We start from the raw sequence: 22,491 nt of genomic DNA on the forward strand, positions 1-22,491 counted from the left end.
GGGTAGGTTGAAGTCCCCACCAACTATAACCGTATGAGTGGGGTATTTATTTGTTACGAGACTCAAACTTTCTCTGAACTGTTCCGCAACTGTATCATCGGAGTCTGGGGGTCGGTAGAAGGAGCCAATTATTAACTTAATTCGGCTGTTAAGTATAACCTCCACCCACACCAATTCGCACAGAGTATCTACTTCGACTTCACTACAAGATAAACCACTACTGACAGACACCAACACTCCACCACCAATTCTGCCTAATCTATCTTTCCTGAACACCGTCTGAGACTTCGTAAAAATTTCTGCAGAACTTATTTCAGGCTTTAGCCAGCTTTCTGTACCTATAACGATATCCGCTTCTGTGCTTTCTATTAGCGCTTGAAGCTCAGGGACTTTTCCAGCGCAACTACAACAGTTTACAACTATAATTCCGACTGTTCCTTGATCCAAGCACGTCCTGTAATTGCCAAGCACCCTTTGACATTGCAGCCCATCCCGCACTTTCCCGAGGCCTTCTAACCTAAAAAACCGCCCAGTCCACGCCACACAGCCTCCGCTACCCGTGTAGCCGCCAGCTGAGTGTAGTGAACTCCTGACCTATTCAGCGGAACCCGAAACCCCACCACCCTATGGCGCAAGTCAAGGAATCTGCAGCCAATAAGGTTGCAAAACCGTCTGAGCCTCTGATTCAGACCCTCCACCCGGCTCTGCACCAAAGGTCCGCAGTCGGTTCTGTCAACTATGCTGCAGATGGTGAGCTCTGCCTTCATCTCATAAGCAAGACCGGCAGCCTTCACCAAATCAGATAGCCGCTGGAATCCAGAGAGAATTTCCTCAGATCCAAAGCGACACACGTCATTAGTGCCGACATGTGCCACCACCTGCAGCTGGCTGCACCCTGTGCTCTTCATGGCATCCGGAAGGACCCTTTCCACATCAGGAATGACTCCTCCCGGAATGCACACGGAGTGCACACTGGATTTCTTCCCCTCCTTAGCCGCGGTTTATCGTATCGCGACATTGCTGCTGGCGTTGGTCCAGATCCAATGACTGTTAGCAGAATATGGAATCGGTGGGTTCAGGAGGGTAATACGGAACGCCGTGCTGCATCCCAACGGCCTCGTATCACTAGCAGTCGAGATTACAGGCATCGTATCCGCATGGCTGTAAAGGATCGTGCAGCCACGTCTCGATCCCTGAGTCAATAGATGGGGACGTTTGCAAGACACCAACCATCTGCACGAATAGTTCGACGACGTTTGCAGCAGCATGGTCTATCAGCTCGGACACCATGGCTGCGGTTACCCTTGACGCTGCATCACAGACAGGAGCGCCTGCGGTGGTGTACTCAACGACGAACCTGGGTGCAGGAATGGCAAAACATCAATTTTTCCGATGAATCCAGGTTCTGTTTACAGCATCATGATGGTCGCATCCTTGTTTGGCGACATTGCGGTGAACGCACATTGTAAGCATGTATTCGTCATCGCCATACTGGCGTATCACCTGGCGTGATCGTATGGGGTGCCATTGGTTACACGTCTTGGTCACCTCTTGTTCGCATTGACGGCATTTTGAACAGTGAACGTTACATTTCAGATGTGTTACGACCCGTTGCTCTACTTTCCATTGGATCCCTGCAAAATCCTACAATTCAGCAGGATAATGCACGACCGCATGTTGCAGGTCCTGTACGGGCCTTTCTGGATACAGGAAATGTTCGACTGCTGCCCTGGTCAGCACATTTTCCAGATCTCTCACCAATTGAAAACGTCTGGTCAATGGTGGTAGAGCAACTGGCTCGTTACAATACGCCAGTCACTACTCTTGATGAACTGTGAACTTGTTGAAGCTGCATGGGCAGCTGTACCTGTACACGCCATCCAAGCTCTGTTTGACTCAATTCCCCGGCGTATCAAGGCCCTTATTACGGCCAGAGGTGGTTGTTCTGGGTACTGATTTCTCAGGATCTATGCTCCCAAATTGCCTGCAAATTGAATCACATGTCAGTTATAGTACAATGTATTTGTCCAAATGAATACCCGTTTATCATCTGCTTCTCTTATTGGTGTAGCAAATTAAATGCCGGTAGAGTAGTAATCGAGGCGGTTCAAGTTCGTACGTTCTTTGACCTGAACATCCCAATGTTATCCGAGAGCCAGTTTTGATCTAAATGGCTCGTGTGAGCAGGTGCACTGCCGTGCTGAAAGACATATCGTCACCCTGAGGCCACGGTTACTGCGCTGGCGTACGCTTTCGCCAGGACTCCTGTTGGCGCTAGGAAACATTGTATAGCAGACGCTGAACTAAACGCTCCCATGGCAAGAGGAAGCCATGACACTCCCCCAGGCGACGCGCCGATAACGTCCCCTGTGCAGCGTGCATATAGGCCGCCGACGCCGACCGAGCTGCCTCATTCGCTCAGTCTCTCAACCTCAGTCCATCTCATCGGGACTCAATTCGCATTGCACCTCAATATGTCGTCCACAGTGACAGTCGCGGTCTCGCACCTTGGTTAGCTGTGAGGAAACGTTAGTCATTGCATATAGCTGTGATATGAACACGAACAAGATTCAAGAATTAGTACGTGTTATTTGATTGCTGTTAACCATAGAACTTCAGACTGGACATAATTGAAGTTAAGTCTCAATTGGTTCCTGTAGTAAAGTGTATTTTAACCACGAGTGCATTTTGTATTGTAGTGAGAGGAAACCGGCCACCCACCTATCATACCACCCTGTTCTCGTCCAGCCAGGAACCACAAAACACTACAAGAGGGCGCAGCCACAACAATCACCATTCACGGTTTCACGACATTCGAATAAACTTGCAGAAAACTTCTTTTCTGAGAGTTCGTCCCTTTTCAAACAAATGTGGCGGCATGATGTCACCTTCACTGCACACACCATCTAGCACGTGAACCCCACACTTAAACAAAGCATTATACTTGGTCACAATATCGTAAACAGCTGATCTCGGGTACCCGAAGAATCGAGCTACACTGATGCTCATAAAGTAAGGATATTGCTGATACATGATGAAATAATGCGCTGGTGCTCGGTTTGCGGGTTTAAATCACCTCGGGGTATGACCATGCGGTGCATTTGGCCTGTGGTCGTCGCACGGTGGCGCTGGCAGCAGCCCACAGACGCAGAGATGTGTTGGTGCGTGTCAGAGGACGGTGCATCGAGGAAGTGTGCACATATGTTCAGACGTGCTAATCGTGACTGTGCGTTGAAAATGGCCAAAGAACACATACTGATGATGTTATGAGGGGTAGAATAATAGAGCGACTGGAGGCTGGTCAAATACAACACGTCGTAGCACGGGCCCTCCTAGTGACGTAAAGTGTGATCTCAAGATTATGGCAACGATTCCAGCAGACAGGAAACGTGTTCAGGCGCTACAGTACGGGACGTCCACAGTGTACAGTACCACAAGAAGACCGGTATATCACCATCAATGCCCGCAGATGGCCACGGGGTACGGCAGGTAGCCTTGTTCGGAACCTTACCACAGCCACTGGAACAGTTCTCTCCAGACACCGTCTACAGGCGACTGAAGAGACATGGTTATTCGCCCGGAGACCTGCAACGTGCCTTTCACTGACACCAGGTCATAGGAGAGCTCATAAAACGTGGTGTCAAGAACATAGTACATGGTCACTGGAGCAGTGGTCCACAGGTTATGGCTACGGACGCTGGGTTTTCATCTGGCGTGAACCAGGAACCAGATACCAACCCGTTAATTTTCTTGAAAAGGACCTGCATGGAGGTCATGGTTTGGCAGTGTGGGGTGGATTATGATTGGTGTGCGTACACTCCTGCATGTCTTTGACAGAGGAACTGTAACAGGTCAGGTGTATCGGGACGTCATTTTCCACCAGTATGTCGGCCTTTTCAGGGGTGCAGTGGGTCCCACCTTCCTCCTGATGTATGATAACGAACGGCCCCACCGAGCTGCCATCGTGGAGGAGTACCTTGAAACAGAAGATATCAAGCAAATAGAGTTGCCTGCTTGTTCTCCAGAACTAAATAACATCGAGCACGTCTGGGATGTTCTCGGTCGAAGTATCGCTGCACGTCTTCAAACCCCTTGGACACTTCAGGAGCTCCGACAGGCACTAGTGCAAGAATGGGAGGCTATACCCCAGCAGCTGCTCGACCACCTGATTCAGAGTATGCCAACCCGTTGTGTGGCCTGTGTACGTGTGCATGGTGACCATATCCCGTATTGATGTCGGGGTACATGCGCAGGGAACAGTAGAGTTTTGTAGCACATGTGTTTCGGGACGGTTTTCTCAATTTATCGCCAATACCGTGGACTTGCAGATCTGTGCCGTGTTTGTTCCCTATGTCCCTATGCTATCAGCGCCAGTTTTGTGTAATGCTACGTTGTGTGGCACAACATTCTGCAATTATCCTTAATTTACGAGCATGAGTGTATTTCAGTGGGCGAACGCCCAGCGCGAGACTTTCGATAATGGCTGCTCTTCGGTTGTACTCTGGACTTGGCCGTAACATCTCAGGCATTTTGAGTTTCTGACTGTTTACTTGATTTCAAGAACGCCAATCACGACCTCCTTTGTAACTACGATTTGGCGGGAAATTCAAATCGAAACTTGTCCGGATTCTAGCGCCGCACCCTGTATGCCAAACTTTAAGGGAGAATTAGCCGAAGTTTTAGCGGACAGCGGTGCACTCTGGGAAGGCTCGCGCAACAGGCGGCGGCCGGCGCCTCACCTGGAAGGCGTCGTTGAGCGAGTGCATGCGCATGCGCTCCCGCTCGTTGCTCTCGAGGCGGCGCAGGTTCCTCTCGCGGGCGTTGAGCGCCGGCCGCCGCCGACGAGACGCCGACGAGGACGACGACGAGCCGCCCCCGCCGCCCCCGCTGTGGCTGCGCCGAGAGAAGCTCACCACCTCGTCGCTCACCTGCAGCAAGCCAGACCGACAGAGATCGTGAAGGCCGCAGCTACAGGAATTCCGCAGTGTCTACGTCATCTGGACAACACGTACTGGAATGGTCATTTTAAGTTATATTGGTTGTTTTATAAAATACTAGCTGTCGCCGCCTGTTTCGCTCACATATCAGAAGCTTTCTTATGATGAGTGATGTTGAGCGCGCAAGCTATACTACTGGCGATTAAAATTGCTACACCACGAAGATAACGTGCTACAGATGCGAAATTTAACCGACAGGAAGAAGATGCTTTGATATGCAAATGATTAGCTTTTCAGAGCATTCACACAAGGTGCTGACATGAGAAAAGTTTCCAACCGATTTCTCATACACAAACAGCAGTCGACCGGCGTTGCCTGGTGAAACGTTGTTGTGATGCCTCGTGTAAGGAGGAGAAATGCGTACCATCACGTTTCCGATGGTTGCATTGTAGTCTATCGCGATTGCGGTTTACCGTATCGCGGCATTGCTGCATGTGTTGGTCGAGATCCAGCGACTGTTAGCAGAATATGGAATCGGTGGGTTCAGGAGGGTAATACGGAACGTCGTACTGGATCCCAATTGCCTCGTATCACTAGCAGTCGAGATGACCGGCATCTTATCCGCATGGCTGTAACGGATCATGCAGCCACGTCTTGATCCCTAAGTCAACAGATGGGGACGTTTGCAAGACGACAACCATCTGCACGAACAGTTCGACGACGTTTGCAGCAGCATGGACTATCAGCTGGGAGACCATGACTGCAGTTACCCTCGGCGCTGCATCACAGACAGGAGCGCCTGCGATGGTGTACTCAACGACGAACCTTTTTGCACGAATGGCAAAACGTTATTTTTTTCGGATGAATCCGGGTTCTGTTTACAGCATCATGATGGTCACATCCGTGTTTGGTGACATCGCGGTGAACGCACATTGGAAGCGTGTATTCGTCATCGCCTTATTGGCGTATCACCCGTCGTGATGGTATGGGGTGCCGTTGGTTACACGTCTGGGTCACCTCTTGTTCGCATTGACGGCACTTTGAACAGTGGACGATATATTTCAGATGTGTTACAACCCGTGGCTCTACCCTTCATTGGATGCCTGCAAAACCCTACATTTCAGCAGGTTCAGCATGTTGCAGGTCCTGTACGGGACTTTCGGTATATAGAAAATGTTCGACTGCTGCCCTGGTCAGCACATTCTCCAGATCTCTCACCAAATGAAAGCGTCTGGTAAATGGTGGCCGAGCACAGTACGTTACAATACGCCAGTGACTGCTCTTGATGAACTGTGGTACCGTGTTGAGGGTGCATGGGCAGCTGTACCTGTACACGCCATCCAAGCTCTGTTTGACTCAATGCCTAGGCGTATCAATTCCGTTATTAGGGCCACAGGTGGTTGTTCTGGGTGCTGATTTCTCAGGATCTATGCATCCAAATTTCGTAAAATGTAATCACGTGTCAGTTCTAGTATAATATATTTGCCCAATGAGTACCCGTTTATCATCTGCATTTCTTCTTGGTGTAGCAATTTTAATGACCAGTAGTGTATTAGTTTCACGAGACGTCTGCATGTGTGTATATTTAGTGTTGTAGAGATGTATGTATAAAAAATGTATGCAATGCCCGTACGTAGGTACAAAAGGTGTTTCTATTAGTTTGCTGTATGTCGAATCTGAAAGCAGGCATTATATTTTCTACTTATATTTTAAAAACACATCGATTCATTACATTCGTGCAGAAGTAGCGTTCCCAGGTGTCCCTCCGGTTCACCTATTACTGAATGTGAGTTTTGCCACCAGAGCAACCCATAGCAATCGTTTCACCCTTAAATTTTACTGCGTTATGGCGCCTGGCCAATAGATGTCTACTAGTAGCAAACATAGGCCTTAATTTGAGGAAGAAATTTCTGGGAATGTGCGTTTGAAGCACAGCATTGTATGGTAGTGAAACATGGACTGTGGGGAAACCGGAACAGAAGAGACTCGAAGCATTTGAGATGTGGTGCTACAGATGAATGTTGAAAATCAGGTGGACTGAGAAGTAAAGGAATGAAGAGGTACTGCGCAGAATCGGAGAAGAAAGGAATATGTGAAGAACACTAACAAGGAGAAGGGGCAGGATGACAGGGCATATGTTAAGATATCAGGGAATGATTTCCATGGTGCTAGAGGGCAAAAGTTGTAGAGGAAGATACAGATTGGAAAACATCTAACAGATAATTGAGGCTTTAAGTGGTACACTGAGGTTGGCGCAGGAGAGTAACTCGTGGCGTTCTCCATCAAACCAGTCAGAAGACTGGAGACTCAAAAAAAGAAAGGTGCCTACATTTTTGATACATCTCCCTGAGCCATGTATCGACTTGTGCTACATCTTGTGTTTAGATCGCATTGGTTTTCCTTTTCTTCCCCTGACATGTTTGTTTGATATATTGTCTGTCATTAAGTGGCTGCTTGGTTGTCTTTTCCCTCTGCTATCGATATCTGCGTTTTTCCTTCCGGGAAACTGCTATGGAGGAAGTGATATCTTTGGTTGTAACCTCGTGTGGTGGCGCGGAAGTAGGGGGTTGCACGCAGAGAGAGTGGGGTGGACACGGGAGGGCAGTCTGGCTCTCTAGCGGGGGCTCTCTAGCGCGGAGCAGGCGAGTTCGGTTGTACCGAGTTGCCACGTGATGTATGTCGGTTGTGTGTAAACAGCACGTCGAGTTGACGGAAGAGCTCCCCGCGTGTTGGTTGTATACAGAATCGCCCCACGAGTAGTTGCTGTTCATTTCGCCTTGGTGTGACGTTAACAAGCTTCTTCAAATCCTCCGATTCAACACTAGAGTTTAAAATTAGACATCTAACATGAAGGAGCGGTCACTACCCGTCAACGTTGCGGAAAAGGCGTGAACTCCGGTGACAGAGCGTGTTGTCGCGTGACCGTGGCGTGTTGGGTACGCTGGCGACGCGTGCGCTGTCGGATGTGTGGATCCTTGCCATCGGAGGTCGCGTACTGCCTGTTCGAGCATAACTGCAACTTAAGTTCGTGGAAGGTTTAATCATTAAGTAATAATTTTGTGTAACCAGCGTCTCGTCTGCCTTGTGGCCTCCGGCGGCCGTGTTTCCTGTACCTGGCACCGGTGTAATTGAAGACAGTGATCTTTACTCCTCCTCTCTTTACTGTCCGATGGTAGGTGTAGTTTTGGCAGTTTTATTGTTTCGCTATTCTGTCGTGTCTTATGAGTAAATTCGTGCTTCTTGTTGGTTGATCATGTGGTCGCTCATTCAGGACTGTGTGGTGTAATGTTTCCTTGCACGAGGTTAGCTCTAATTCTGCAAGCAAGTTAAGCCCTCTTATAAGAAGTTTTTGCTGGCTAAAAGTTGGTGCAGTGACCAGACTGAGAGTGGCAATTGTGTTTACGGGCGTATTTAAATTGGTCAGTATTCTGTCTAGCCTGAGCATCCCTGAGTGGGTGATTTGTGGCCGCCTTACACGGGTCCGTCATATCTGTTATGTTCTAATGATATTCCAGGACACTTTCGTTTAATTTTTTTTTTAAATTCCTCCAAGTTTGTAAATTCCTTTTTTGGCCATTAATCGTGTGTTTCTTGAGACCTGTTTAATTATTTTAAATGGCGGTGTTGGTAGCTTCACTACCTCGCCGTACCTTATTAACAAAGTTCTGTATTTACTTTAGTAGCCTGTTTACTAATGTTCTTAAAATTTTTTAAATTGTTGTATTGCTATAAACTACTTTGATTGGCGTTAGCGGCGTGTTTTAAAAGGTAGTTTTTTGCCGTACTGCTAGCTTCTGTGTTTAGAATAAAAAAATTAAATTGTTGTATTGCTATAATTTACTTGATTGCCGTTAGAGGCGTGTTTAAAAGGCTGTTATTGCCGTACTGCTAGTTTCTGTAAGATGCGAATAAAACATTTGTGAAAATCTGAACTCGATAGTAAACTACTAGAAATTTGGCCCCGTTTCCCGACTTGTGGTGTGACTTGTAGTAACCGTAACCACTGTGTGATTAACTGATTAACATTGACAGTTAACAGCTCATAACGAAAGGCAGCCTCACCAGACATGTAAAGCTACGACTCTCAGTTTGTCGTACAGACTTTAAATGATGCCATCGTTATGTGTCTTTAAGCGTCTTGGAAGCTGTAACAGACATATGAAATTCAGCGGCCAAAATGTGACGGGTTTATGACTGATATTAGTATGGAATTACCGATTAAATAAGTAGAGGATTGTATAAACATTGCATGCATTACGTAAAATCGTATTATCTAGGACATATCAAACAATAAAAGCATTTACACAAATATAATAAAGTTCAGAAATCAAAGAGTAAAAAGCATTTTCAAAGGGCTATTACTGTTCCATATCTCGCGTTATGTTCTTCAAATCAATAGGTATGTTGTACTACACACTTTCTGAAGTAACCTATGTTCTTCCTCAGATTTCAAGCTATCTCCATACAAAATTTTATAAAAATTGGTTCATCGGTTTAGTCGTGAAAGCGTAACAGACAGTGTTACTTTCGCATTTAAAGTATTAGTATGGATGTCATAAAATCAGCTGCCAACTATTAATTTAAAAAATTTTTGTTCTACACATTTTATTTTTCCATCGTGACCGGTTTCAATATTTGTTACTCGTGAGATGGCTGCATTACGGGATGAAATGCCGATCAGTTGTTGGTTGTAACTACCTGGCAGATTAAAATTCTGTACCAATCCGAGGCTCGTACTCGAGACGTTTGACTTTGACAGTTAAGTCTCTACCACCTCAGCTACCCAAGCACGACTTACGACTTCACTTTAGCCTGTACCACATATCATACCATCCAAATTTCACGGAAGTTGTTCTGAAAAAATGTCATGACGAGGAAGGATATTGTAGGGAATTGTGGAGGTGTGGCACACAGTTTTAGTCTGCCAGGAAGTTTCTAATCAGCGCACACTCCGCTGCAAAGTGAAATTTCATTCTGGAGACGGTGGCTCTTTCGCTTGCCATGGTACCTGTCATCAAATACCGGGTGATCAAAAAGTCAGTGTAAATATGAAAACTAAATAAATCACGGAATAACGTAGATAGAGAGGTACAAATTGGCACACATGCTTGGAGTGACATGGGGTTTTATTAGAACCAAAAAATACAAAAGTTCAAAAAATGTCCGACAGATGGCGCTTCATCTGATCAGAATAGTAATAATTAGCATAACAAAGTAAGACAAAGCAAAGATGATGTTCTTTACAGGAAATGCTCAATGTGTCCACCATCATTCCTCAACAATAGCTGTAGTCGAGGAATAATGTTGTGAACAGCACTGTAAAACATGTCCGGAGTTATGGTGAGGCATTGGCGTCGGATGTTGTCTATCAGCATCCCTAGAGATGTCGATCGATCACAATACACTTGCGACTTCAAAGCAAATAATCGCATGGACTGACATCTGGGGACCTGGGAGGCCATGCATGACGAAAGTGATAGCTGAGCACACGATCATCACCAAACGACGCGCGCAAGAGATCTTTCACGTGTCTAGCAACATGGGATGGAGCGCCATCCTGCATAAACATCGTACGTTCCAGCAGGTGTTTATCAGCCAGGCTGGGGATGATGCGATTCTGTAACGTATCGGCGTACCTCTCACCCGTGACGGTAGCAGTTACAAAACCAGACCCACGCATTTCCTCGAAGGAAAAACGCCCGATAACGGTAGATGTGGTAAATCCAACCTACACCGTGACTTTCTCATCGTGCAATGGAGTATCCACGACAGTTCTAGGATTTTCGGTACGCCGAATTCTGCAGTTGTGGGCGTTGACAGACCCTCTGAGCGTGAAATGAGCTTCGTCGGTCGACAACACGTTATTCAACCAATCGTCATCTTCTTCCATCTTTTGAAACGTCCACACCGCAAATGGCCCCCGCTTCACTAAATCGCCAGGTAACAGTTCATGATGCCGATGGATTTTGTACGGATAGCATCGGAGTGTACGCCTAAGTGCCAACCAAACAGTATTGTATGGAATGCCGGTGCGACGTGCGACTGCACGAGCGCTGACTTCCCCGTGCATAGACGAACCCGTTACAGTCTCTATTTCTTCCTGAACTGTCTCAGCAGCATTACGCCTTGTGCTCGGTCGGCCACTACGGGGTCTATCGTCTAAACAACCCGTGGCTTCGAACTTCGAAATCATTCTCGCCACGGCTGCATTTGTCAACGGACCTTTACCCGTTCGAATCCCCTTTCTATGGCGATAGGATGGTAACTCTGAACTAGCACATCCCCCATTCTGATAATACAGCTTCACTAAAAGCGCCTTTTCAGGTAACGTCAACATGCTGCGACTGCTGGCGCATCTGATTCTCTCTCTCTTATTACAGCTCCTTTTATACACAATTGTCATGCGCAGTCATTGACGTTTTGCTGTCCAGCGCTATCTGTCGGACATTTTGTGAACTTTGTTTTTTCTTTTGGTTCTAATAAAACCGCATGTCTTCAAAGCATGTGTGTCAATTTTTACCTCTCTATCTACATTATTAAGTGGTTTATTAAGTTTTAAAATTTATACTGACTTTTTGATCGCCCGGTATATTAACTGCTAAATATTCATGAAATAAATGAAGATAAACGAAATTTGGAATTTGCATAACGGCTTTTTAGCCCCAGCACTTACACTAAACGTCTCTCCATAGTTTTGATGGCATTAGTTTTTATTATTTTCCACCTAAAATGCAGTTATATCGTGGTAAACGAGTCCCATTATTATAAACACATCAAAGATATCACAAAGTAAAAATTGGGTCACCATTAGCACTTTTACAATGAACAATCTGACTTCACGTTCTCAATAAACAAATAACTTGCAAAATCTGCTCTCTCATACGCCATAAAAATATGATCCACCAGCTGCTGACACAAATATGTGCCTCACTTGTTTCTGATACATTATGTAGGGCCTACGTAATATATGGAAAGTGTAAAAAGTATTTTTATTGAAAAGGATTGTTGCATGTCTTAAAGCGTTTTCTAACTATCCTGTGAACAGTTGCAGTATTTGTATTAGGCGGCTAGTTTCGAACCTCACAGGTTCGTTTTCATGTCTGGCCTGTCGAGGCTGCACTGAGGCTCGTGTTGATTGTGATATTCATTCTGCAAACATTTGTGAAGCACTTTAATATTTATGATTCAGATAGGATACTATCAGCACAGCCCCAGTAGGCCAGGCTTGAAAATGAACCTGTGAGGTTCGAAACTAGTCGCCTAATACAAATACTGCAACTGTTCACAGGATAGTTAGAAAACGCTTCAAGAAATTTAATAAAGTTGCTGGTTTCTTGCCAACAAAATGTTGACATTGGAAAATTATTTCATATCCTTCATTATTTCCTGCTGCACATAGATTTTTTATCTATTATTTCCGAAAATGTATCGAAATTAAAGTCACATCGTCTCTGGCACCAATGTAAACAACGTATACATTCGCTTCTTAACACCTTTGTAAACTATCAAAACACGTGAAACACATAGTGTGTATGTGAAACCAGATTGTTCACTGTAAAAATGCTGATGGTGGCGCAAGTTTTAGTTTGCGATTTCGTGGATGTGTTTACGACACTGGGACACGTTTACCATGGTACAACTCCATGGTGAACGGAACGGAAACAAACATAAAATCAATGGTTCAAAGCTGTCGACGCACGTTCACCGTAAGTACTGGTGCAGTTGCCAAATTTCATCTCTCTTCATTTTCTTTATGAATATTTGTCAGTTAATATTTTTTGACGATAGGGCACCATGGTAAGCAAAACAATCAACGTCTGATTAGCTAGTGCAGCCATCTGCCGATGAACAGAAGTTCGAATACGGTAAGGGCACGGTAAAATAAAATGTTTCGAACAAAAAGTCTGCAAATTAGTGGTTTTATAGCTGCTTTTGTGACATTAGTTTGTTATTTTGAACGACACTGTAATGGTCCCACCCAAGCTCTATGTATAAATCTAGCAGAGTCACGTAGGGAATATTTTTGTACCTTCGTGAACTTTTCAGGCTTTCGCCTCTACCCAGCCCTGTGGTAGAAGTTTAATATATTTATTATTACACTTTTGATTGATGGTATTTACGTTTAATGTGCTGCAGTCTTTTCCTAAAACTCCAGAAATTGCTCCGAAAAAATGTGGAAACATGCTCCATGGTAGAACAAGGCCAGGTATCTAAAAGGCAATATACGACTGAAGCGTTGCAATCCAAAATAACTTGTCAATACTGTATTTAATAGTCAGTTTGTTACATTATTATTCTATTCCACTACAATAAAGTGAAACGGAAATCACATTAAGCAGTAGTATTATTAAAAGCCAGTTACAACTTAGGTACACTCTGAAATAGACGCTATTGTAAACTATCACAAATTTCCATTTCCAAGATAGGTAAAATTCTTAAGATACCTAAAGAAACTCATTTCATTTGTGGGCAAGCGCCACATATACCATGGTGAAAGGTCTTCTGTTTCAAGGTACAAGATGGTGCGCAGCTGATGACTTATAGCGTAACTGCCCACGTTATATAAATAGCTCCATAATATATAGCATTTCACTCACTATAAAATTCTGTAGCTGAAGAATTAACAATACATTCCAAATAGTTTTAATATGTCATACAGGACTTAAACTTCTCCAAAACTTACAAATGCTGCGAAAAACACAAACTAGTGTCTGACAAGAACAAAAACTGCAGAACATGGCAGAAACCGCTTATGAAGGTTGCTAATGCGTATTCTTTCATGTGATACTAAAAACCGTACCGTAGACAAGTACCGACCAAAAAAATATCGTGTGTTTCCAGGTAGCTATCCTCTGGGTACGACAGTCTCCCTATTATAAGTAAATGTGAAGTCTTTGAGTACAAACTGCTTTCAGTTGTAAGCTGAGGTTTACATCTCTTTGTAATAACATTATTTACGTACGTTTCTCCCGTCCAGCCACCATACGATTATCTGGTGTGCTTGTCCCGTTGGCAGCTAGTAACAAAGATAGGATATTGATGTCTAGATGAGAGGCATATCATTATATTGCACACTGTATTGTCATGGAAGCTCTGTACTTTGTCGCTTTCTTGCTGTTGTAACCATTATTTGTTATGTTTATGTAGTTGCCTATTTATATATGGTCACTTGTTTTGTAATTTTATCCTGATGGATCGCCCGACAGTTGTATATTTTAACGATTTATGTCCAAATGTAATAAAGAACTGCAATATCTCCCCTTTTATTACCTCGCTCATCAGATGCTGTTGCCGCTTTTACACACTATTTGCACTTGACGTGTTGATACGATTTCGACCTTCCGGTATGACAATAGTTATGTAGATATGTTACGTTTACATCTCGGACGCATTTACCGATTTATGAATACACCGACATAGAATACTGTATATTTAATTTGTCTGTTCCCCGCGAGAACAGAACCGACAGTCGCTTTTTTAACTATGAACGTCTACACATACAGCGTCTAAAAATGTGACACTAGTTGCTGCGGTGACTATTGCGGTATTCAGTAAACATTCTGTTTTAAATTTGATGTTTGCACGTGTATGTGTTCGCTTTCAGAACTGCCAAGTCCCCTGCTAAGTAATCGAATATATATTTTTTATGTGTTCTCTCTCTCTTCTCAGCGATCAGAGGCCCTGTAGACCACGCGGTGCATCAACGATCTGCTTCCACCGCCTTCTATCTCTCGCAGCCTCTCTCTACACTGCGGAAATTCCTAATGCTGCGATGTCCTTCTCTATGTCATCTTTCCACCTTGTACGGGGTCGGCCCAATGGTCTTGTTGCCTGGACAGTTCCTTGAAATGCTTTCCTGGTGACTCTGTTGTTTTCCGTTCTAGCTACATGTCCAGCCCTTTGCAGTTTCATGCTTTTTGATTTCTGGATGATAGTGAGTTGCTTCATTAACTGATAAATTTCATCGTTCTTTCGAATTCTCCATACACCATTCTCCAACACAGGTCCCCAGATTTTTCTCATTATTTTCTTTCGATAACATTCAGTTTTTCTCTTTCATTCTTTGTAAGCGTCCAGCTTTCTGAACCGTACAGTACTATGGGGCAGATGATAGTGTTGTGTAGTATATTTTCATCTTTGTGATGATTGACAAAGCTTTACTTTTGAGTGGGTTGCTTAGTGAGTACAGACATCTTGACCCTGAGGCTATTCTTCCATTTATATCCATTATTATGATATTTTTACTGTTGAAACGTGATCCAAGGTATTTAAAATGGAGAACTTTTCTGAATTTAGAATGCTGGTCAATTTCAAAGTAAGGATTTGGGTTTATGACTCGACCTATTTCCATATATTTGGTTTTCTCTTGGTTAACCAAAAGCCCCATTTTGCTGGCACTGTGCCTGAGAGATCTTACAAGTCTTTCAGTTCTTCTTCAGTTTCACTCAGCAACACTATATCATCTGCATAAGCCAGGAGTTTCACTTCATTGTGTTCGAATCGGAGACCATTGTATAGATGTAAATTACTCTCCCGAACCACTTTCTCTGATGCAAGGTTGAAGAGGACACATGAAAGAGTGTTTCCCTGCCGTAAGCCTGTTTTAATTGGAAAGGTGGGGGACATGGATCCTCTGAGCCTCACTGCTGCCTGGGAGCCATCAATGCACAGTTGTGTTATCCTAATGATTTTACTGGGTATACTAAATTCTTGTAATGTGTTGTAGAGGCTACTTCTGTGGATGCTGTCGTAGGCTCGATGGAAGTCAATGAAGAGACAGTGGACGTTTTTGTTAAATTCCCAGTATTTCTCGAAGCTCTGTCGTATAGTAAACAAATTACCAGTTGTGGAACCGTTTGTTCGAAATCCAGTCTGGTAATCTTGAATAATGTTTTCTGCGTAAGGTTTAAGTTTTTACAGAATGATCACCGAGAGGATTTTGTATGTTATGTTCAGCAAACTGATTCCTCGGTAATTTCCACATTCCATTCTGTTTCCTTTCTTGTGTATTGGACAAATTATTTCAGTTTTCCAATCTTCTGGCAGTGTTTCAGATTTCCAGGTCATTGTGATAAGCTTATAAATTTCTTTGTGTAGTTTGCTTCTGCATTCTTTTAACATCTCTACTGATATCTGGTCCTCGCCTACTGCCTTGTTGTTTTTGAGCTTTTGAATGGTGTGGATCACTTCCTGTTCTGTGATTCTACAATCGTCTTTATTAATGCTGTCACTCTCAGACATTGCGTAATTGAAGGTTATGTGCGAATCAGTGCAATTTAGCGTTTCTGAGAAATTCTCTTTCCATCTTTCTAGGATATCTTCCCGCTGCGTTAGCATATCTCTTACATATCTTTGTATACTGAAACAACTTCTTTGAGTTTCCATTCCTGCTTTCCACTTCTATAGATTCTAGTGCTCCAGTGAGATATTTCCTTTTCTCTGTTCGTAGAACTCTTGCTGCACCTCTTCTAACCGTCTTGAAGGTCTCTCTCCTGTCCTCACTCTCCTTATTATGCAGCCAGAGCATCCTGGCTTCGTTCCTCCGTTCTACTGCTCTCTGACAATTTTTTGTGTGTTACCAGACTAAAAGTAAATTTGCTGCATCTTTGTTCTGTTTTTTTTCCCCCTAACATGCACTTGAGAATAACCGAGAGAAAAATTTGCCAGTTGTGGGGAGTTAAATAAAATATATATCTGTTAACAACAGCCAAGATGAAACCATTGCAATGCCCTTCGGTGTAACAGACAAAGAAAATTTATTGGTAAAATCGTAAATGTACAGTCTTATAGTATTTTTCTGCATCTAAAAAAGCAGCCAGCAAGCGACTCTGTCTTGATGTAATTCGTCTAAGTGGTATGATTAAACTTATGCATTACGAATATTTTAGAACCCGTGTCAGTTAATTGAATGTAAATACGTAAAACTGCAATCAGTCACTTTGCTGAATAGCTATTTATTATTCCATGAACCGGTTTTCGTCGTGGAAGTTACATCACTATTTCTAGCATAATGCTGTATGCTGGCTCTGTGACAAGAAGGTGGAACATGCTGTAATGTATCGCCATGAGTATTGTTTATCTGTCGATATGGATACAAAATTGTAGTCTTGTTCTTACTGCGACAGTATAGGTGGCTTTTTCCCGTTAGTGTCCATCTGTCTGCTTACATTTTGATATCCAGTTGATACATCACTTCACACACTTTTACACAATCTGTATTGTATGTGTAAAATGCAATAACTATTGTACAAAGTGACTGATTGCAGTTTTATGTATTTACGTAGAAAGTGATGTGACCCAAGCACGTTTAATTGTGATCAATCCTCATGCTATTTTTTTCATACTCGGTTGCGAGATATAAAGAGACCTTTTTTTTTTTGATCTTCAGAGTCATGGTATATTATGTATGGTCACGTAAACATATTGCAACTGTAGTGACTTTCAGTTCATCTAAAGGAAAGATAAATTGCTTGTTCTTCTGATGGTCTGCTTTTTCTTTCTGTGATGATGGTCGCTATGACCAAAACTGGTAAAGAATAAAGAATATTTCGTACAGCTGATGGCCGAAATGCAGTTCTCCAGGAAAACAAGAACACCCCCCCCCCCCCCCCAGAAATTACACAATGGATTTTGGTCAGAATTTTCGTAACGAAACGAAGAGTCGGAAATGGACAAATGGTGTATGAAACTCATCGGCGTGAGGTCTAGTTCTTTTTAAGTTACTTGAAAAAAATCAGGGTAATCAAGATAAACTTAGTGATTTGAGGAAAAATTTAAATATTACACAAAACGTCTACTATTAGCTATGTAAATGACGTATCAAAAAGTTAATCTTTTCAAGCTGTATTGCTCAATACAAGTCACATTGGTGTAGAAATTGTGGAATTCTTGCTTTCATGTTGTTAAAATGAAATAAATTATCAAACTTCAGCACAAATTGAAATTTCTCTGTTTTCTCTTGGTGATGCTGCCGGAATTATATTAGGAAATGAGACACTTAAAGTAGTAAAGAAGTTTTGCTATTTGGGGAGCAAAATAACTGATGATGGTCGAAGTAGAGGACTGGCAATGGCAAGGAAAGCATTTCTGAAGAAGAGAAATTTGTTAACATCGAGTATAGATTTAAGTGTCAGGAAGTCGTTTCTGAAAGTATTTGTATGAAGTGTAGCCATGTATGGAAGTGAAACATGGACGATAAATAGTTTGGACGCTAAGAGAATAGAAGCTTTCGAAATGTGGTGCTACAGAAGAATGGTGAAGATTAGATGGGTAGATCACATAACTAATGAAGAGGTATTGAATAGAATTGGAGAGAAGAGAAATTTGTGGCACAACTTGACTAGAAGAAGGGATCGGCTGGTAGGGCATATTCTGAGGCATCAAGAGATCATCAATTTAGTGTTGGAATGCAGCGTGGAGAGTAAAAATCGTAGCGGGAGACCAAAAGATGACTACACTAAGCACATTCAGAAGGATGTAGGTTGCAGAAGGTACTGGGAGACGAAAAAGCTTGCACAGGATAGAATAGCGTGGAGAGCTGCGTCAAACCAGTCTCTGGACTGAAGACCACAACAACAATATAGTCTTAATAAGAATAAAATACCGATCGAACTTTACGTATGTTTCATGTTTCAACAAAGCTTGAAAAAGAAATGAAATGAAAACAAAACGGGGAACTGTTTTGTGAAATGATTTGTCTGACAGTAAGAAATAAAACAGATTAGATAAACATTTAGTGCACGTCTTTGTTGTAGAATATTTCATGCATCTTTCAAAGTCGCGTCAGATGTTTCTCTAATCTGTTTTACTTCTTACTTTAAAAAAAATCCTTTCCAGATCTTTATTTTGTTTGTATATTTTTTCTGTCTTTAGTTTCTTTCTTATTTTTGCCAGTTTAGTCTACATTTTCATGCACTTTTCTTAGCTAAACGGGTTTGCCTATTAATTTTTCAGAAGGTTCTACTGTTTTTCTTGTCACTCTTGTAGCTCACATAGTTGGGATTTTGATTTACAACGTACGTATTTTTCTTGTGGTTTCGCCTGAACTTTTTTCGTGCTTCTATATTTCTGTGTTACTTTTCATTTTAAATGTTTCTGATATCTTCCTCAGAACATTTCTTTTTTTTTTCATGACGTCGTTTCCTTTTCCTACTGTTATTATTGCAATCACTACTATGCTGAAACACAACTTCCTTATTAATTTTAACATATGACAATTTCTTAAAACAAATTTATAAACATGACCTACTACATAAATATAAACAATTGATATTAAAGTAGCAATAAATAAAAGAGGGGCTGAACGAGAGTAATGAGAGTAGTAATAATAATAATTATTATTATAATAATAATCAAGACAGTAATAGCATTTATTGTTGCTTTCGGTTTGAGGCCGTAACGCAGAAGCCGCCTCAAGTGACGGTTGTCACTGGCCGGCCCTTGGGAAATACTTCTTGCAGCCCACACGTAAGCTCCAGACGGGAAGCGCGGGACGTCAGATAACTCCTGAAAAACTCCCGCCAGACCTCCGAGCAACTTCTGCAAATCCCGCGCCTCAGTTTTACTCGTAACTCGGTTACTGCCAAGCCGAGCGAGCGTCGAGTCAAGTAGAACAGTTGTCGCTACTTTCTGCCGGTTTCTTCCCGCCAGCAATAAAACGCAATAAACGAAATAAAACGTGAGGCTTTGCGAAGCATTCGAGTCTTGGTCGCCGGACACCGGTGTGTCGAATACAAAAAAATTACAGAATAAATAAAGCGAATCGCATAAACGTGCGTGATAAATTAGACCCAGGCTGAAACGGGCCACCGCGAGAGCATTAGGAGCTGCCTCTTCCGGTACAGGACTCGTGGAAGAGCGGTGAGAAAGAGCAAGTGGACTGCGATTTGCGCTTCTACACAGTTGCACCTTCTAGTGACTCTTGGAAATCAGAATTACGGAGATTGCATGTGGATTGTCCCACCCCCAGAGTTAGACTATTTACAGTACGCCAGGTAGACCAGATATCTTGATGGCTGGGAGGGAGATTTTCAAGTATCTGAGACCAATGAGGATCGTTTAGAGAGAGCACATTTCCCATTTTTGTTTTTTTAATTATAATACACATTTAATAACACGAAGACTGGAGTAATTCCGAAATGTGGAAGAACGCAGGAAACAAAGCTATTGATAAAATAAGCGAGATAATTTTTTTATCTTCGTCTTAGGCAAAGCTCTGTTTATTTCTTTTTGCTCTCCGAAACATATACCACATCTATGTGTCACCTCCTGTTGGTCAAATTTATTTCTGTAAAATGTAATAGAGATTTCATGATCGTTTATCTATTGCAAGCCTGAAAATTACAGTGGTCAAAATAAATGTTGCATATTCCTTCATTGTCAATAAATGACGTGAAAGGAAACCAAACTGATTTTATTCTGTCAGATAGTCAGCAGAAAACAAAAATAAAGAAGAAAAACACTTCTATTGATAAACACATACACAAGAGTTTACAAAGGATTGCACTGCAGGCACTACAGTTCCTTCTCACTGTCATCTCGTGTAACGCATGGTGTATGAACCAATTGGCCCTCGTAATTGGAGACACTTTTGAATGTGGCTAGGCACACTCCTTAATGTACAGTCCAGATAAACTTGTGGGGTATAGCCCCATTCTTCCACAGCGTCCTCTGTGATTGCATACGGCTCGTTCTAGCATGAGCCATGCATTCTCAATGCAGTTCAGATATGAAGACTACGGAGGGACTTACATCTGACCGCTTCTATGCTTCACTGTCATCTTGCTTAACGTGAGCTGTATGAAGCAATTGACCTTCCTCGTAACTGGAGATTCTTTTCAATGCGGTTAGGCACACTTCTTGCCGTATTGTTGCGGGATTTATAATAATATACGGAGTGGTGTGGGTCGGTGGCCCTCAACTAGGTACCCACAGACACAGAGTTGAAATATTAAAAGTTTTGAATGGTTTCGTTGACTAGGGATGGGATACGTAGCTGCCGTATCACAGGCCAAATACTGCTGAGTCTACAGTATACAATATGAATATACACATGAATAGAATAGTCGAAAGTTCCTATCACTCAGCAAATGTGAATGTAACGTAGAAATTTATAAATGAAAGATTCAAATTAAATAAAATCTGCAGGTACTGTCTTAACGATTTTAAATGATGAGTAGTTGATCTGTAGTGTTTTTATAAACATTCCCAGTACATACAATAGGTGTGTACCAACAACTACAACATTAATAGGGATCTATGAAGCTACTGAGGCGCTTTACAACGTGAGGCACCGTGAATACAAAAATAGATTAAGAAGGTTGGAGACCTGACCTGACCTGACCTAACCTAACTCTCTCTCTCCTGTAGCAAGGAATCGGAGTGTTACAGTGAACCTGTCTTCTGCAGATATAGCAGTTCTTAAGAGAGTATTGTGCTGTGTGATATGAGGATACACTTCACTGAGCACATACAGAAATGTGTGCTCATGCATTCTTAGGTAACTGATGTACCCCCGCTTCTCTTCCGTATGTGCACACAGCGCAATTGTGGTATATGCAACTGCTGCGGTTAATAACAAGTTGTTGCTGTCAGCCATTTTGAACTTTGACGAGGTGTACAAAGTAGACTAGCCTCCAAGTGGTGTACCCCGGGCAACGTAACTAAGTTACGGCTAAATAGTCTACAGATACAGTCTGCTGGACCTATGGTGGTTGCAAATTACCTTAGGATATCTCAGCTGTTAGAGGATACATAGCAATGAAGCAAAACAGTTCTGCCAAGAACTACCTGACAAAGGACTTAGGGAATACTCTCCGGCTCTTACAGCTAAACATAAAGGGAACAAGCAGAGCAAAAAGTGAGTATCGCACTCAAATATTGATTGAAAACAAGGAGGACGTTGTTCTACTACAGGAAACCCACTGCTCAGGCGAAACCCAACTTCATTCCAGGTGTAAGCTCCCTAGCTACACGTTAGCTGCTGCGGCATACCATGCAAGTTACGGATCTGCAACATATATCAAGAATGATGTTGAAGAGGTAACAGGTGTGCAAACAAAAACGGAAAATAACATCCATACCATCAGGCTGAAAGTCGCCAACACAGAGATTGTGAACATCTATAAGCCCCCAGCACAACAATGGGTAAATGAAGCTGCTCTAAATATTCCACATCCAGGAATAGTAATTGGAGACTTCAAAAGCCATAACACACAATGGGGCTACAGAACCACAAATGAAGATGGTGAGAAAGTATCAGAATGGGCTGAAATGGAACGCCTTTTCGTACTATTTGACAGGAAGGACAAAGGGACATTCCGCTCAGCTAGATGGGCTCAGGACTACACTCCCGATCTCTATTTCGTTACCACTAACAACAAAGGATTAACCTTGCACAGCAGCAGGAAGGTGCTCAGTGTTTTCCCTAGAAGCCAACACCGACCTGTACTGGTGAAAATTGGACTCGAAATACCATTTGTGAAGTCTATACCCAAAGCCACGATGGAACTTCCTAAAAGCCAAATGGGAAAAATTGTCAGAAGAGGTTGATCAT

The 22,491-nt window shown here is 42.9% G+C and overlaps 1 protein-coding gene across 1 annotated transcript in view; it reads right to left on the bottom strand.

Moving 5' to 3' along the window:
* The window catches only part of LOC126355615 (protein dimmed-like), a 61,512-nt gene that overhangs the window by 13,197 nt on the left and 25,824 nt on the right, over window positions 1–22,491 (bottom strand). The window contains exon 2 of the mRNA XM_050005977.1: window positions 4,740–4,862. Coding sequence (XP_049861934.1) covers window positions 4,740–4,862 — 123 coding nt within the window. The remainder of the gene's footprint in view (window positions 1–4,739; window positions 4,863–22,491) is intronic.

This window comes from Schistocerca gregaria, chromosome 3 (assembly GCF_023897955.1).
Source record: "Schistocerca gregaria isolate iqSchGreg1 chromosome 3, iqSchGreg1.2, whole genome shotgun sequence".
Classification (NCBI taxonomy): domain Eukaryota; kingdom Metazoa; phylum Arthropoda; class Insecta; order Orthoptera; family Acrididae; genus Schistocerca; species Schistocerca gregaria.